This window comes from Sturnira hondurensis, unplaced genomic scaffold, assembly GCF_014824575.4.
Source record: "Sturnira hondurensis isolate 20B ecotype Veracruz unplaced genomic scaffold, ASM1482457v3 Scaffold0008640, whole genome shotgun sequence".
Classification (NCBI taxonomy): domain Eukaryota; kingdom Metazoa; phylum Chordata; class Mammalia; order Chiroptera; family Phyllostomidae; genus Sturnira; species Sturnira hondurensis.
In genome coordinates this window covers 9033155-9050477 of record NW_028081271.1, presented here as the reverse complement: position 1 = coordinate 9050477, position 17323 = coordinate 9033155, and the positions used below count along the sequence as shown (strand labels likewise).

The 17323-nt window shown below is 41.6% G+C and overlaps 1 protein-coding gene across 4 annotated transcripts in view; it reads right to left on the bottom strand.

Moving 5' to 3' along the window:
- The window catches only part of MTUS1 (microtubule associated scaffold protein 1), a 129256-nt gene that overhangs the window by 35867 nt on the left and 76066 nt on the right, over window positions 1–17323 (bottom strand). Inside the window, exon 1 of one of the 4 annotated variants that reach the window (XM_037055252.1) lies at window positions 8234–8650. The exons of the other annotated variants lie outside the window; for them this stretch is intronic. Within the exon in view, the coding sequence (XP_036911147.1) occupies window positions 8234–8354 (121 nt within the window). The 5' untranslated portion in view covers window positions 8355–8650. Of the gene's footprint in view, window positions 1–8233; window positions 8651–17323 lie in introns of those variants that run through there. 4 annotated transcript variants of the gene reach the window in all.

The following is a 17323-nucleotide window of genomic DNA, read 5'->3' as shown; positions in this document are numbered from 1 at the left end:
TAATTTCCCAGAGGAGGAAATGCGAACCAGACAGATACAAGGTATTCTAATGCATTTTTAAAAAAAGGTTTTATTTATTTATTTATTTTTAGACAGAAGGGGAGGAAGGGAGAGAGCAAGAGAAACATCAATGTGTGGTTGCCTCTCATACGCCCCCTACTGGGGACCTGGCCCACAACCCTGGCATGTGCCCTGACTGGGAATCGAATTGGGGACCCTTTGGTTCATAGGCCGGCACTCAATCCACTGAGCCATAGCAGCCAGGGCAAAATTTTTATACTTTTTAAGCAGGGCATAAATATTACCCATTCACAATGAAAAGTGAATACTATTTTTTAAAGGTTGTTAAAAGGAATTCTGAGTATTCAAAAATCTTTAAACACTTAGCCGTGGAGAAAACACAGTCAATCCATGTTTCTTCCTTGGGGAACCTAGAGAGGAATGTAAACAACACGGATTTTGTTGCATGTGAAAACACAGACTAGATTTACACTTAAGGAGAAAAGAAAACATGGACCTTATTCTTCTCAGAGTACACATCTTCAAACTTTCACAAAAGAGCCAATGAGCTAACAGACTGTGCTCTGCCTAGAGCTGGACAAGCAAGTTGTGACCTCAATCTTCCGCTCCATGTACTGTGCTCCCTATGGACAAAATTGTGCCACGTGGTGGCAGATGACCCAATTTGAGCAGCCTTCCCACCCTCCTCTTGCCTGAATCAACTGAAGATCAGGGATGATGCAAAAATCTCCAGCGACGCGCAAAGCCCCGGCGCTCAAAGTCAGGGTATTCTGTAACACTAAAACACAGCAGTTTCCCTTAAACCCCATGGGGCTTGTTATTTATAGGACACAAGCATAACATGAACCCAACTTTGCCCTTACATTCAGTAACATAGTACCGCTTGAATAATGCAGCTGTATTGAAAAGCATAAAATGCTGTGTTGATTACACCCCGTAACAGGATGTATGTTGATTTCAAAGAATCAATTTAATCAGAAACCTTTAAATTAAATGGTAACTTCGAATAGGTTCAGATGTCACTCAACAGGATAATTACCACCATCATGTCTGACTCTACCCCCCCAGGATTCATTCTAATGGAATTGAAAAATCAGGAAAACAAAAGTGTTAAATCAAAGACGTGTGCTTATGTAGAAAACAGTTGGTTAATACTCTTTTGCTCTCTTTGTTCTTTCTACTCAGAAAATGCAATTTAATGAAATTTAAAACTAACCTGATGAATTTCTTTAGCCTCTTAACATAGTAGACAATGAGAAATGGACCAATTTTTCAGGCTGCAGCTACTCAGGCACACAGATCTCTATCTGAAGGCTCAACATCATTTTCGAGAGACATGGACTAACCGTTATCACATTCTAGCTGCTGAGGACACATTCATCCCAAGGCCAAACAAGCCATTTACTGAACTCTCCAGGATTTCTCAATATTAAAATTGAGTTGGAGATAAGACCTACCAGGACAGTGCCTGGGCTTGCATGAAACCCAGAACTAAACAAGGCATGTAGTTACGATGTTGCCTAGCTTTTTGACTACTCACTGACCTACTCATTTACTCATCAAATGCCCTGGTGTCCTGGGGGACAGGGGAGGCATGTAAAAGAGGTCGGTGGTGTATAGGGATGCAAGAACACACCATGGTCCTCTGCTGAACTATTTTCCCTAGTGTTGATCTCTTCCTGTTCCATCCACCTGTCTGAATGTGAGACAGGTGGTCTCTGCTTCTCTATACTGGATACTGCATTGAAAACTTGATGTTGTGGGTTAATAAAACATAGGTGATGAACTAAGGGGCCGGTGAGGGTTCTCTAAATTTCTACCTGTACCCTAAACAGATAACTGATTCCCTCCTTTCTGCCTTAATCTGAACCTACGGGTCTCAAAGCCTTTATAAAATCACCTATCTCTACACAAGTTCTTTCAGTCAGTGGTTCCTCAGCCTTGGTTGATGGGTGTTTACCCTGGGATAGTCCACAAAAACACAGCACTGAAATGCAAACCATGGGGAAATCTGTGTTCTAATAAGAGTCAGTATTCATTTAGGAAGTGATCACCTAGGTGACTACTGTTCATCCAGCAAGCGTCCTCTGGAAGTCTTGCTTAACAAACTGGCCCTTGTTTTGAAGGAACTCCCCTGTAGCAGAGACAGAAATATGCCATCAACAATGGCAACAGGACTTGATGATGAGATAACAGAGTGATGTGCGCAGTGTGGTGAGACTTCAGTTGGGGAAACACCTGGACCTGGGGTTGCCAAGAAAGGATTCTACAGCCAGAGATGCACATGTGTACACTGGGCAGACAGCGAAGCTGAAAAGGCTGGCGAATGCAAAGGCGCAGAGAGGTACAGAGAGGGGGCCAGCAGAGTAGGCTCTCCAGAAGTTACAGCGAGATGAACTGGCTGGAAGCTTCCATGGGGGCGAGACTGTGTGTGCCATCGAAGGTTTTACTTGTCGGAGGCCCAGAACAATGCTGAGCAGGAGCCTGGAGGCACTGGAGGAGGAGGTCTGCAGGGGTAAGGTCAGGAGGGTGGCCCAGCCAGAGAAACTCACGGGTCAGGGGCGGTAAGAGCAGGCAGGAAAACACAAATGTGTTTATGAGGCAGAACAGGAGGATTAGTGACCAGCTGGATCAAGGGAGCCCGGGGGGAGTCACCAGTTCCCAGGAAATCACACGGAGACGGAGCAGAACAGCATGTGAGAAGGCCAGGGCAGGGAGAGAGGAAGGTGGGGGACACGGCAAGGAAGGTGTCATATCACGCTCTCACGCTGCTCTTTGTCCTCCAAAGGGAGTCTATTCCAGACTCACCTGCTCTGTCGCACTTTCCAAATTTAATCGTCTGCCACGTCAGCCCTTTATTTCCTGTTGCCCTGAATACTGTCCCTAACACACACTAACACATACTTTCTAGCTGCATCTATGAACAGTGAACCCACAATAACCTGTATAATTCCACCGAGAAATAAAAAAAATATATATTCACGTCATCAATTATTAGTTTAAATTTGTATAAACTTTAACAATGCAGGAATAGGGTAACCACCACAAATACATTACTATATATTAATCTTTTGTTAACACATCTTAAGTATATAAAAGTCATATCTAAAGTTGAGAACATTCTTTCTAAATATAAGTACCATTTTATAACTGAAAATTCATTGAAGAGATCAAAATCAAACATCACTCTCTATGTCCAAACAACAAAATGACTTGAAAGCATTTAACTGACAATTACAAGACAGGTCATCATTACCCCAAAAGCTTTCATATTGTAAAAGGGAAAAAACAACAAGGTCTATTGTGAGATTCAACCTGCTAAATGATGCAGTCCCCTTATTTATAAGCAGCTCATATCAACTCAACTATGAATAAGGCCCTAATCCCTCTCATACCTGCGTGCACTACAGAGCCGGGAGAAGTCAAACACTCAACCTCCCAGACTCCCTTGTGGGTAGAGACAGCCATGTGACTGAGGTTTAGCCAATGAGATGTAAGCTTTAGTAGTTTGGCACCGCCCCTTTCCTACTTCACTTTCCTGCCTGGAGCAGCCATTGTGAGATCACGAGGCAACAGACATGAGGAAGGTGCTGAGAGAACAGCCGAGATGGTGGTCCTGCCGCCCCTGAGCCACTGAGCAACGTCGGCGCTGCCTTTTCAGTGAGGCAAACAGGCTCCTTCCCAGTCGTCTTGACAAACTGTAGCTAAAAGCAGTCCTACTGGACAGTCTCAAAAATGAATACCAAACACAAGAATATAATTTGATGGCTCTCATTCTAATTAAACGCACCTAGTTATGCTCTGCCTCACTCTTACAATCTCTGAATATCTAGTCAAAATGGTTCTGTCGGAAGTTAGCACCTGCTTGAGTGTGGCTGGTAGGGTAATAATATGGGTGTAAGAATCAATAGTTTTAACTTGAACATTTTCCCTAAAGTGTCATATGGTGTTCTTGAGTGTGATATTGTTATGTTACAGAATTACATGCTTACGATTTTGTAATAAATCAGGGGCATTATTTGTGTCTGACCCTGTATATGTATATACATCCCTCCACTTGCTCTAATAATTGCTTTTAATGTCACTCACTCAGCAAAAAGAACTCCAACTTTCGGTGCAATTACCTCCCCTTGAATCAAAGAGAATTCATTCTTGAAGATTCAAAGTGGCACTTTTCAGAACAATTCATACCGCTGTCTTCAGGTTCATAGAAAAACTGAACTCCAGTAAAACTGGTCACAAAAGAAACTTCTACTCAGAAGGTTCTTTTTTCCTTCGTTAACTCATTCTAAGACAGGACCGAATTTGCTCAGGCGAGAGTCTGAAGGAGACCGGGCCTAACACTTGGGCAAGTCAGAGCCACCGCTCCTGGACCTGAGGGAAGTGGCAGCGTTTCCCTGACTCCAAGATCCTCATCCAGGCCTCACATCCCGCCACGCTGTCACCCAGAGCTCTGACAAATCCACTCTCTTTCTCTTCTCACCCGTTTACAAACAAGGTTACATCTTGGATCCAACAGCACACTCTGTCAACGGGTGCTGCCCAGTAATAACGAAGTAACACTCGCAGTGCCCAGGGCCTGGTGGAGGGGCTCAGGGGAAGAGCCTGCTCTGTCCTGGGTCCCCAGAGCCACCATCCTTACTGCCAGCGCCTGTCTCCTCCCCACAGTCGAGGCCCAGACACACTAAAACTCCTTTCTCTCCTTGAAGGAACCGCCCATGCCCTCCCCTCCAGGCTTCCCCATGCTGTTTTCTCTGCCTGGAATATTTTTTGGTTCTTGGCTGATTCCACACATATCCTGAGGTCCCAGTTTAAATGGCACTTGGTCTGGATGACCTGGATGGAGTTGGCCTCACCTGCTAGAAGCTGCCCAGGTGTCTTGTCCACACTGTCGTGATTACTCCATGTTCTAAGCCTGCCTTCCTCCATTAAATTGTGAGCTGCCTACAGACAGGGCCACGTGTGACTTCGTTCTGGCTACATTTTCATTTTCATTTTCAGCATCTAACATTGTACCTGACACCTAGTACATGTCTAATAGATATTTATTTATGGATTGAGTGAATGAATCCTGCAATGCGAAAGACAGTTTAGAAGCAGGGGAAAGGCTGGTGCCAAAGACCAAAAAGATAAATCCTTCAAACAGCCTAAAGTATTAGGTTAGGGGATATGAAACTGTCAATATTGGACCTTTTTAAATTTTTTTAAACTCATAAAAAGCATAAATTCAAATGCTTCGGCTTAATAGTAAAGCCTGAACCAGAGAAATGACAAAGGGTGAAAACAGACATATTTCACAGCACAGGGTCTCAGATTCTCGCAACCAATTAGCTCCGGATAAGTGAGGAAGAACAATGCAGTGATTCAAAGGTGAGGGAGATCTGATGATGGGATAAGGGGCCATGAAGAGAAACCGATGAGCCAAGAGTATCAGCTGAGTGTGAGAGAGAAGAAAAGAATTAGTTGAGATCATATGAGTTTTCAGGGGTAAGACATCCTGGGGTTTTTAAACCAAAAGCCAGAGGATTCACAGCACCCCAGGTTCCAGGGGCTGCAGAAATCCTCCCATCGGATTCCTGTTTGTTACAGCCCTGTCAGGTTAGCTGATCAAGGTCACTCGCTTAGTTACTAGCAGAACCAAGGCTACAACCCCGACTCTTGGGAATCCAGGTCAAGACCACGGTCACTATGAAACCAACACAACTTCCTTTCATAAGAATATAAACATGAGCTACAGCCTGCAGCCAGGTGGGTAAGAGTAAAGGCAATGGGCTCATTGTCCATACTGTTGGAAGATTTCTCAGACCTTAAAGTTATGTAATATGCATAAGTTCACAAAAAATTCTTACTGGGGGTAAGCAGAATTATACACTCCACATAATTTTAAAATACTCTCCATGCACAAAACTCTCATTTCATCACTGCTGTTCACTGGACCTTACAGAATTATAGCAAAATTTGCCCCAGGTGGTGTGGCTCAGTGCATTGAGTGCTGGCCTGTGAACCAAATGGTCACCAGTTTGATTCCCAGTCTAAGGTTTAGCCAATGAGATGCAAGCTTTAGTGGTTTGGCACCGCCCCTTTGGCACCACACGCCTGGGTTGCAGGCCAGGTCCCCAGTAGGGGGCATGTGAGATGAAACCACATATTGATGTTTCTGTCCCTCTCTTTTTCCCTCGCCCTCTCTAAAAATAAATAAATAAAATCTTCATTAAAAAAAAGAATTATAGCAAAATTCATAGCCAGGAAAACCTCTAAGCCAGAAATTTTAAACGGAGGTCCCAGGTTTAGTCTCATCTCTGCCACGGACCCTGCATCCTTGGACACACTAGTTCACTTCTCTGAGCCGCAGAATTCTTGGTATAAAATAGGATACACCAGATGCCCTGTAAGTGCACGCCAGCTCTAAAAATCATGGCTGCACTCAAATGAATGTTTCAAAATATTTTTATATAAACTCAGAAAATAAAATGCAGCTAAAATATCCCTATCAGTCAAACTCTGGTACTAAAAGACTTATCTCTTCCACTTAAGCTGCCCTGGAAAGCTACCTGCTTCAAGAAAATACTACAACCTAAAACATTCACTAATACAGGACAGGTCAGACACGCCATGGCTCACCTGACAGTGGGATGTTACGTGGCCATTAAAAAGAATGAGTTAGATAAATACGTGTGAACGTGAAAATCTGAGCTATAGTCACTCTAAAAAGCAAGCGACAGAGGAGTATATATAACATGCTTCCACTTCTGTATCATGAAAAGAGGATATAAAGGATTGACATAGGCTTCCACATGAGCAGACAATTACCAGGAAGCTACAACGCACCCACGAGGGTGGCTGTCTCTTATGGGGGCAGGGGCTTGGGGGATGGGGCTCACTTGGAACTGTACAACCTTCTGTCCTGTGTGATATTCCTTTTAACTTGGAGAACAGATTTTCCCCCCAAGTTAACACTAAAAGCTATTGGCACTATTTTAGATCATACACATTATTACCAATATAGGCACCCTTCTGGGGTTTTTTTTCTCTCTCATCCTGTTGTTTTCTAAGGTTGAAAAAACAGCGGTGACATTTAGTCTGGGAGAAACAGAGCCACTGTTTACCTTCTGACTCACCTCACTTACCTGTGGCCGTCAGCACAGACAGACCTCGGGGGAAAGGCTGGCTGACTCAAGGGACAGGTCAAGGGGAGTTATGAAACATGAGGAAGAGGGGCTGGGAAAAATGAGAATCATCCCACAGAACAGGAAGATGCCTCTGGGAAACCACTAACAGTCAGCTGAAAAAGAATCTCTAGGGACAGGGATGAAAAACAAGACACATGAGGGCTGACATGCATATGAAACAAGAAAAAATATCTTGCATTTCCATGCCCAAGCAATCCTGTTATGGTCAACACTAACTAGCCAAAATCAAACAGAACAGCACCTTAGTCTTCAGAGCATAAAATCAACTTAATTTACCAGAGTTGCAATGATCATCCAGAACAAAAGACAGCAATGTGAGGCGACAGACTCCCCCAAAGCGACACGCAGGTTTACACTCGCCTAAAATACACACTGCATTTATTTCTATCTTGAGCACAGAAAATAAAAAGCAGAGACAAGCGGAAACATCAGAGGCGGTCTTTCATAATTGCAAGCATTTTCACCATGAGGCTCGGAAAACTGGATGTGTGGTTCACTTATTGCCTCTCCACAACTGCCCCGGGTGTTTCAGAAATGTTTAGAATATGGCAATTTTTTAGTCTATTAAACTAACACCATAATCTCAGTGAGAAATTACATAATGAAAAACAATAGGGAAGCCCTCTCATTTCATCTTGTCCTTTAGGGGAAAGAAAAATGTTCTTCTTAATGTACCTACGTCCTACTTCCAAAATCCTGTGAAGTAAAATGTAATTTAACAGGTGTTGATTTTCACAGATTCTATTGGCGTCAGAGAAAAAAGCTGGAGAGAGCCAAGGCAACAATTCTGCGCTCCATAAACAAACCAACACACATCTGCTTGCAAACCAGTAGGAGTACCATATACTCATGTGTTGAAACAACAGAAACTGCTTATTATTTTTTAACAATTAAACCCACGTCTGCCATAGAGAGAGCTTTCCTTCCCCACTTATCTCCTTAGCAAATTCTTGAGAACATCTGCAAGTTAAGCAAGACGTTCCCCCCAGGCAACACTAAACCCAGACCCACAGCGGACAAACCTGTATGGAAGATAACAGTGCTTTTCCTGAACCCTGAAGGAAGTCGGAGGTTTCGAAGCAATCCTTTGGCAGTCAGACGCACGTGAATGGTGGATAAGGAGAATTTGGGAGACAACAACATGTCTTCAGAGCAGGTGGGAAGACTTCACGGAAGAAACAGCTTCCATGGAGTATCACATGCTGTCTTTAAACTCAGCACTCGGCCAGGCCAAGAAATACAGCAGGAGAAAACACGCCTGCACAGCGAATGTCATCCGCACACACACAAAGGAAAAAAAAAAAACCCAAGTGTTTCTGGCTTCCCTTCTCCCTCCCAGATGTTGCCAAAACAGCGCTGTTCCTCGGAATAAAATCTCCTCTCGGCGGATCCAGCAGTGCACAGACTGTGAGTTACATCACGCGGTACATGCTAATGGGCTTGTTATGGTTCTCATCAGAGGTGGGAAGAGGGGAGGAGGAAGTGGGTGGTCCTAGGGGCTTTATATAACAACCAATAATGTCACAGGCTCTGTAACGACTTGGAAGATTGTTAAGGAAAATTAACTACTTCACAGTGCCTCATGTTTATTTAGAATTCAGAAAAAAATTAAAATTTCATTAAAGGAAAATCTGGTTTTTAAATTGTTAAAACCTGCCCTCTGGTTTTTTAAATTTTAAAATTACGTTCACACTGATAAATCTGGGAATTCTTCAGATCATTTACATGGAACTCTATCCATAAACCTGATACCCTGGATAAAATTTTAAAAAATGGCTTCAAGCAATAAATGTTCCCAAATTATAATTTCTTACAAAGTGTTTACTGTAGTAATGACAGATCAATAAAAAGGTTAAAGTTCAGCTTTCACACTGATGTCCTGAGGACCCTCCTCATAACCAACAATTAAAGGTTACTGCAACTTCTGTAGCAGGTATAATATAAGAGTTCCAGAGGCATACAAATTAGTCAATCTGATAAGCAGCATCCTAAAGATTATACTTAGCACTTGACAACACATTTGTAGAAAATCAGGGGGCCTCTCACAATAATGAACTGAGACTAGCAATGCTGGGAGGGGTACAGTTAAGTGTGATTTTTACTGGGACCTATTAAATGTTTCTTGGAGCAGAGTGGTTTATGAAAGTACTTTAAAATGTGATGGCAAAAGACAAAGGAAGTTGAAAGATGAAAGTATAGATGGAAGAGAAAATCTCACTGGCGATATGCTTACTCAAAAGTAAAGCAAACGGTACTTCAAACATTAATAAACCTGGAACATCCCAAACTCCTAAAATTTGTTTTCATTTAAGAAAGTACATGAAAACAATCTATGCTTGTTCCCAAGATTTCCTTAAGAAAATACGATTCAGTAACAGAAATCAAGGTAGAAATTGTTAACTATAAATAGTCCCACCAGCAGCTATTAAATGTGCAGGAAGCACTCGCTGTTCTAGAAATTCTATAGAGCCCTTTGGGTGTGACAGGGGAGTCAATCAATGGGCAGGAAAGGAAATTCAGAATAGCTCCTTCTCCCTCTTCACCCCCCTCCAATCTCCCACCCTTTCCAGAGGCTATCAGCAGGGGAGACAAACCCAGACGACTCAGTCAAGGCTTAGCTGTAGGGAAGCTACACCTTGTTCATACCCAGTCATGGGTCTTGTAAATGCACTGTACCCATGGCAACAAAAACACAAATAGCCATGGAATTCAAGTCCAAAAAAGCTACATTTAGGTGTGGCCTTTACATTCTATCACAGTTTATTATTACCAAAAACTACAACCTTTTTACCTGATTCTGCATATTAATACAGGGTGGGGCAAATGAGGTTTACAATTGTGAGTATGCAAAACACAATTTATTCTTGTATTAGATGCATTACTTATTGTATTATTTTCTATACAAACTGTAAACCTATCTCCATCCCACGCTATAACCACCTGTCCTCCAACCACCCCCCCACCCACCAAGAAACTTGTAAAAACCAAGATGCCAATCAGCATTCAAATTGAATGGTAACTAGAATAAAGTTAAATATTAATACATCGAAAATAGACATGACGCTACCCCATACAGGATCTATTTATTTTTTTGGTTTTGAATTGTTAAGTAACAGTAAGTTCTAAATTACCCTGGTTAAAAAGGAAATCCTTTAGTCTAAACTACTCAAATCAAGAAATCAGCAACATGTCACCCATTCATTTTGCCCATTAAAATTTTTACTTGTACCACACTAGGCTACACCACATATATTAATAGTAACATTACTAATCACCTTTTTAAACCGCAGAGCAAGGAATCACAAGAATAAAGAGAAGAGGGCTTCTGGTAAAGATGACAGATAGGTAAAGGCAGCCCTCAGAATAATCTCTCTCGACCACATCAAAATTACAACCAATCTATAGAACCACCATCACTCAGAACTGCCTGATATCTAGCTGAACGCAAGTCCTGTATAACTAAGGCTACAAAGAAGAAACCACATTGAGACTGATGGAAGGGGTGGAGAGAGGGAAAGGGCTGGTCCCACACCCACGCGTGGTGGGTAAAAATCGGGAGGGATAGCATTGTTGCCGCAGTCCCCCAACCAGAAGCGAGGGGTCCCAGCCCCACACCAGGCTCCCCAGCTCAGGGTTGCAGTGCCAGGAAGAGAAGTCCCCATAACTTCTGGCTGTAGAAGCCATCAGGGATAGAGGCTGAGTGAGACAGAGGGCTGCTGAAATCTTAGGTGTTCCTCTTAAAGGGCCCACACACAAACTTACTCAGACTCACTCCCTCTGAGCTCCAGCGCTGGGGCAGCTGCTTAAAAGGCACCAGGGACATACAGGGAGGAATTGAAGTGTCTGGTGTCAAGGTGAGGGCTGGAGGGGCAGCTTTCTCCCAAACAGAAGTGCAGGCAGAAGCCATCGTTCCTGTACTAAACCCCCACTGAGCCAAACCCCCACAGAGCAGGCAGGCAGCATATCAGAGTCTCCAACAACCTGGCCATCACTGTTAGCTCCACCCTGGTCATTCCCTGAGACCCTGCCCCACCCAACTTGCAGGCTCACTGAAGCTATTTTCAGTGACTTTTCCATATAAAAACATCCTGTCTTAGCTCATACAATGGTCTTTCCTAAAATCTCACAAACAAGCAGAAGCTAGCTTCGGCATGCCCACTACTTCTTGCTAAGTGGCCCCAGGGCCGACACTAGCAGCGGCCGGCCTCAGTTTGCAGTTTGGCCTCCCCAGACACCTTCAATTCCTTCTGCGGATCACTTTGTAGCTTATGCCAGGTGGCCATGGGCAAAGCTCAGATGGTAGCTGATGTTGGCCTGTATCTTCTGGGACCAGAGCCAGCATGCCTGATGGACAGCTTTAGACCATGCTAGAGCACCACCCACCTACCTCCACAAGTGACACCCTCAAGGGATGGACTCAGTGAGCACCAGAGCTCTGCTGAAACTAGTCCTGCTCTGTTTGGTTGGCCCCTGCACAGCAGATCCTCCACTGTGGTCCTTGCAACTGACTGGCCTAGAGGTAGATCCCTCCTACTGACATGCCAACAGCAACTGAGGCTCAACTACAACAGGAGGAGGAGGGTGCATACAGCCTACGCTGGGGTACTCAGCTCGGATGACTAGGCATAATGTTCCACTGGGTCCTACAGGACATCTACTACATTAGGTCACTCTACCAAAACCAGGAAGTGTAGCAGTTCTACCTAATACACAGAAACAAATTCAGAGAGGTTGCAAAAAAAAAAAAAGGGGGGGGGGGGACGCAAACATGTCTGAAATGAAAGAACAGAACAAAACTCCAGAAAAAGAACTAAACAAAATGGAGGCAAACAATCTATCAGATGCAGAGGTCAAAACACTGGTTGGCAGGATGCTCAATGAACTTAGGGTACGAGTAGAGGAACTCAGTGAGGACTTCAATAAAGAGAAAGGAAACATATAGATGGAGACAGAAAATATAAAAAAACAATCAGTCGGAAATGAAGGACACACTAACTGAAGAATAATTTTCAGGGAATCAACAGAATAGATGAATCTGAGAATTAACTCAGTGATCTGAAAGAAAAGGACGCATAAAATAACTAATCAGAACAGCAAATAGAAAAAAAATCCAAAGAAATGAGGTTAGTATAAGGAGCTTCTGGGATATCTTCAAGCACACCAACATTTGCATCAAGAGCATGTCAGAAGAAAAAGAGAAAGAGAAAGTAATTAAAAATCATTTGAAAAAATGATTATGGAAAACTTCTATAACCTGGTGAAGGAAATAGACATAGAAGTCCAGAAAGCACAGAGAGTTCCAAACAAGATGAACCTAAAGAGGCCCACATCAAGAAACATCATAATTAAAACAACAAAAGTAAAAGCAAAGAGAGGATCTAAAAAGCAACAAGAGAAAAACTGTTAGTTACCTACAAAGGAGATCCCATAGGACTGTCAGCTGATTTCTCAACAGAAACTTTGCAGGCCAGAATGAATTGGTAAGAAATATTCAGAGTGATGAAAAGGCAACAAAGTACAACCAAGATTACTCTACGCAGTAAAGCTGTCATTTAGAATCAAAGGAAAGATAAAGAGCCTCCCAGACAAGACAAAGCTAGAGTTTATCACCAGTATTACCAAACCAGTATTACAATAAATGTTAATGGGTCTTCTTTAAGAAGAAGAAGGAATGATAAAAAATGTAAATAATAAAATGGCAATAAATACATACCTACAAACAATTATTTAAAATGCAAATGGATTAAATGTTCCTATCAAAAGGTATATGGTGGCCGAATGGATAACAAAGAAGACCCTTACATATTCTAACAAGACAATCTAAGACAGGCACAGATTTAAGGGATAGAAAAATTCATTTCATAAAAATGGAAACAAACCACAAAGAAAAGCTAGGGTAGCAATACTTGCACCAGACAAAACAGACTTTAAAACTAAAGCTATAATAAGAGACAAAGAAGGACCTAGCAATTCCACTTCTGGGTATATCTGAAGAAACCCCAAACACTAAACTAAAAAGACATGCATCTGTATGTTCACTGTAGCATTATTTACAATAGCCACAATATGGAAGCAACCTAGGTGTCCATCCATAGGCAAATGGATAAAGAAGAAATGGTGCACATATACAATGGAATATGACTCAGTCATAAAAAAAGAATGAGATCTTTCCAACTATAATAACATGGATAAACCTAGAGGGTATTGTGCTGAGTGAAATAAGTCAGAGAAAAACAAATATTGAAAGATGTCACTTATACATAGCATCTAAAAAACAAATAATCAAGCAGAGTACAAACAGATTTATGGATACAAAGAACATTTTTACAGTTGCCAGACGGATGGGGCGTTGGGGAGGATGGGTGAAAAGGGTGGAGGGATTAAGAAGTACAAATCAGTAGTCATAGAACAGTCATGGGATGTAAAGTACAACACAGGGAATAGAGTAAATAATGTTATAGTAACTATAAAAAGAGGCAGTGCCAATGAAAAGAAAGAGTTAAAAGTCAGAAGGAATAGTTCTTGTTTTTACAGCAAAGTACAGGCACACAAGTCAGGTATAACTAGATAAAAACTAACAACAGCTCAAAGTAGGTTTCCATTCTTTCCCAATCATAGTCTGCCCCCTGGTGGCACCTTACCACAAGTAAGCCAAAGCAAAGGGGTGGTCTTGACCATCTATTACTGGTAACAGCCAACTCCTAATGTAAGACAATCTACTGAGTGCCAGCCACTCACCTAAATGCAATATATACTCACCCATTTAAATGGTTAAATAAGCAGGTACAGCAGAGAACAACAATTTGTAAATATATATCCATTGGGGAACTGAGGAAGTACAGATCTTTAAATTGGCTCGAAAATATTCTTTGATCCTAGAGGAGAACACTGGCAGGAAAATACCAGATATTTCACGCAGCAACATTTTTACTGATATGTCCCCTAGAGCAAGGAATATAAAGGAAAGAATAAACAAATGGGATCTCATCAAAATAAAAAGCTTCTGTGTGGCTAAAGAAAACAGCATTAAAATAAAAAGACAACCAACTGTAATGGAAAACATATTTGCCAATGATACCTCAGACAAAGGTTTAATCTCCAAAATATACAAAGAACTCACATGACTTCACTCTAAGAAGACAACTAACCCAATTAAAAGATGGGGAAAGGACTTGAACAGACACTTCTCCAAGGAGGACATACAGAGGATCCAGAGATACATGAAGAGATGCTCAATATCACTTGCTATCAGAGAGATGCAAATTAAAACCACAATGAGATACCACTTTACACCAGTGAGAATGGCTATCATAAACAAAGCAATAAACAACAAATGTTGGAGAGGGTGTGGGGAAAAGGGGACTCTGGTCCACTGTTGGTGGGATTGCAGACTGGTACAACCATTATGGAAAACAGTATGGAATTTTCTCAGAAAACTAAAATTGGACTTGCCTTTTGACCCAGCAATTCCACTGCTAGGGTTGTATCCTAAGAACCCTAAAACACCAATCCCAAAGAACCTATGCACCCTAATGTTCATAGCAGCACAATTTACAATAGCCAAGAGTTGGAAGCAACCTAGGTGCCTGTCAGTAAATGAATGGATCAAAAAACTATGGTACATTTACACAATGGAATTTTATGCTGCAGAAAGAAAGAAGGAGCTCCTATCTTTTGCAACAACATGGATGGAACTGGAAAGCATTATGCTGAGTGAAATAAGCTAGGTGTTGAAGGACAAATACCATATGACCTCACCTTTAACAGGAAGCTAAACAACAAAACAAACAAGCAAGCAAATATAACCAAAGACACTGAAGTAGAGAACAGGCTGACAGTGACCAGAGGGGAGAGGGGAGGGAATTTCAGGGGAAATAGGGGAGGGATTTAGAGGAACCTATATAAAGGATACATGGACAACAACTGAGAAGGGTGGAAATGGGAGGGAGGGGGGAGCACGGGGGTGGGATGGGATGGGAGTAATAGAAAACTGTACTTGAAAAATAAATAAAAAAAATAAAGCATAAAAAATTCTTTGATTACTTATTGATCAACTGTTATCACTTGTGCCCTATCTGCAGTTTGTGGAAATTATACTAAATATGAAAGTACTTAAAGATAAGAAAGCATCCATCTTTCTTAAGATGGATAAAGTATCCATATTACTATATGAAGTCTTAATCTGGTTTAAGAGAGCATAATAAGGGTCACCAAGGGTAGTAAGGAAAAATCTAAGGACCTTTTGGTATCTAAGATACAATAATACAATTACAGCTATAAGAATTAGGAATAAGATGAGTTTTATGAAGTTCAGCAAAGCTTGTCTTAGGATGTCAACGTGTAGTAGGATCCCAACTTTAAACAAAAAGAATAAAGAATATTGAAGCAAGCCTGCCAAAATTTCAACAATGCTCCGGAAGCTGGGGTGGGCATGATCTTTAATTCCTTTGCTATATGTTTCTGTACTTCCCCACTACCTTTAACAAACATGAGAACCAGAAAAATAAACTTTTAAAAAGCTTAAGTGACAGAATGGCTTTATAAAAAGCCTATGAAATAAGCTGAGCTTCTATTAATGATGCAAATAAGGAAAAACAATGAAAAAGCTGTGTACATCTTTCGTAAGGCTTAAAAAACACAGGTGACGATGTGGTAGGGATGATGTAAGTACTGGGAGGTCAATGTGCTGTGATATCGCAGCACATTCAAGCGAGAAGCACAGACCCACTGCAGTCCGAGTACAGCTTGAGTGTGTGTTTGCGGGGGGGGGGCGGCGGGGGGGCGGGGGGGGTGTTTAATCGGACTTGGCTGTAGAAAGCAACGGTGTTATGATTCTAGACACGATTCTGCATGTGCTATGCAGGGCTGCTGAGGTGCTAGGAAGTGCGTACAAACATGGTCTGATATGTTTGCTGTTAATGGCCATGAAGAGTCTGGAGACACCGATATTCAAACCAGAGATTCAAGCCTCTCTATCAAGCGCATCTCCCCTAGAACCCTGACACGAAGTTTCAGCCTTCACGTGTATCTCCTCTTTCCCCCAACGAACACTAATAGTTGCATTTCCTTAATTTTTGTGCCTCATAATCTTCATGATTTTATGTTCTAGTCTCTATTGCAACTGTAGAAAGTTAAACTCAGGGTCCAGTTTTTTTCTCCCCCATAATGCCCTATTTCTTAGCAGAAGGAAGAATACCTGTAAGATATATTGTAAATAGTGATAAAAAAATTCCCATAAAACAATGAGAAAAACTTCAGCCCCTACACATTCATAAGATTGTAAGTTCTCCAAGATCAGTGACATGGTCTTTTATTTCTTTGGTCTCCAAAAATAAAAGCAATAACGTCTTACCCATGTACAATAAATTTGTTTAAAAAAAAAAACACATGTTCATTGCAGAATTTTTTAAAATAAAAGTTAAATTACATGCACATCACAGTGCTCTGTAACCAGTTGCTAAATTAAACATAAGCTTAATAAACGTATTCAACTAAAAACGTCACTTATCTTTCATGGCATTAAATCATCCTATATATTATTTAATGGCTTCAAAAATTGTTATTAAAATGTCAATGAGCATAATGCAAATATTTGTTGTTTATATCGGTCAGGTTGTTTCCAATTCTCCCCCCTTCCGAATAATTCTGCAAAGCAGTAAATAAGTCAATTATTTTCCTAGACTCAGTCCTGGTCAATGGCATTCCCGGGGAGAAAGACTTTGTGGCTCCTCACCAACGTGCCCCAGGAAGGCTGTTGTGAGTTATACTCCAGGGAGCAGTGTGTGTGAGGCGCCTGCCCCACACTCGTTCACTAAAAACAGACAAGAAGTGATAGCACATTATTTTAGTTTGCATTTTGTAAGCTTTTTTCATGTTTCTTATTCCTCCATATTTCTTCTTTTGTGTCTGTCCAGGTCTTTTCCTGTTGTGGAACTGTCTATATCTTGCCGATTTGAAGAAATCTTTAAATACACACCAGTTGCCTATGTTGTCCCATTCTGTTGTTTGCTTGTTAATAGTTTGTAATTTTTTAATTGAGATATAATTGACATGTGTCAGTTTCAAGTGGACAACATAATGATTCGACATTTGCACATGTCGTGAAACAATCA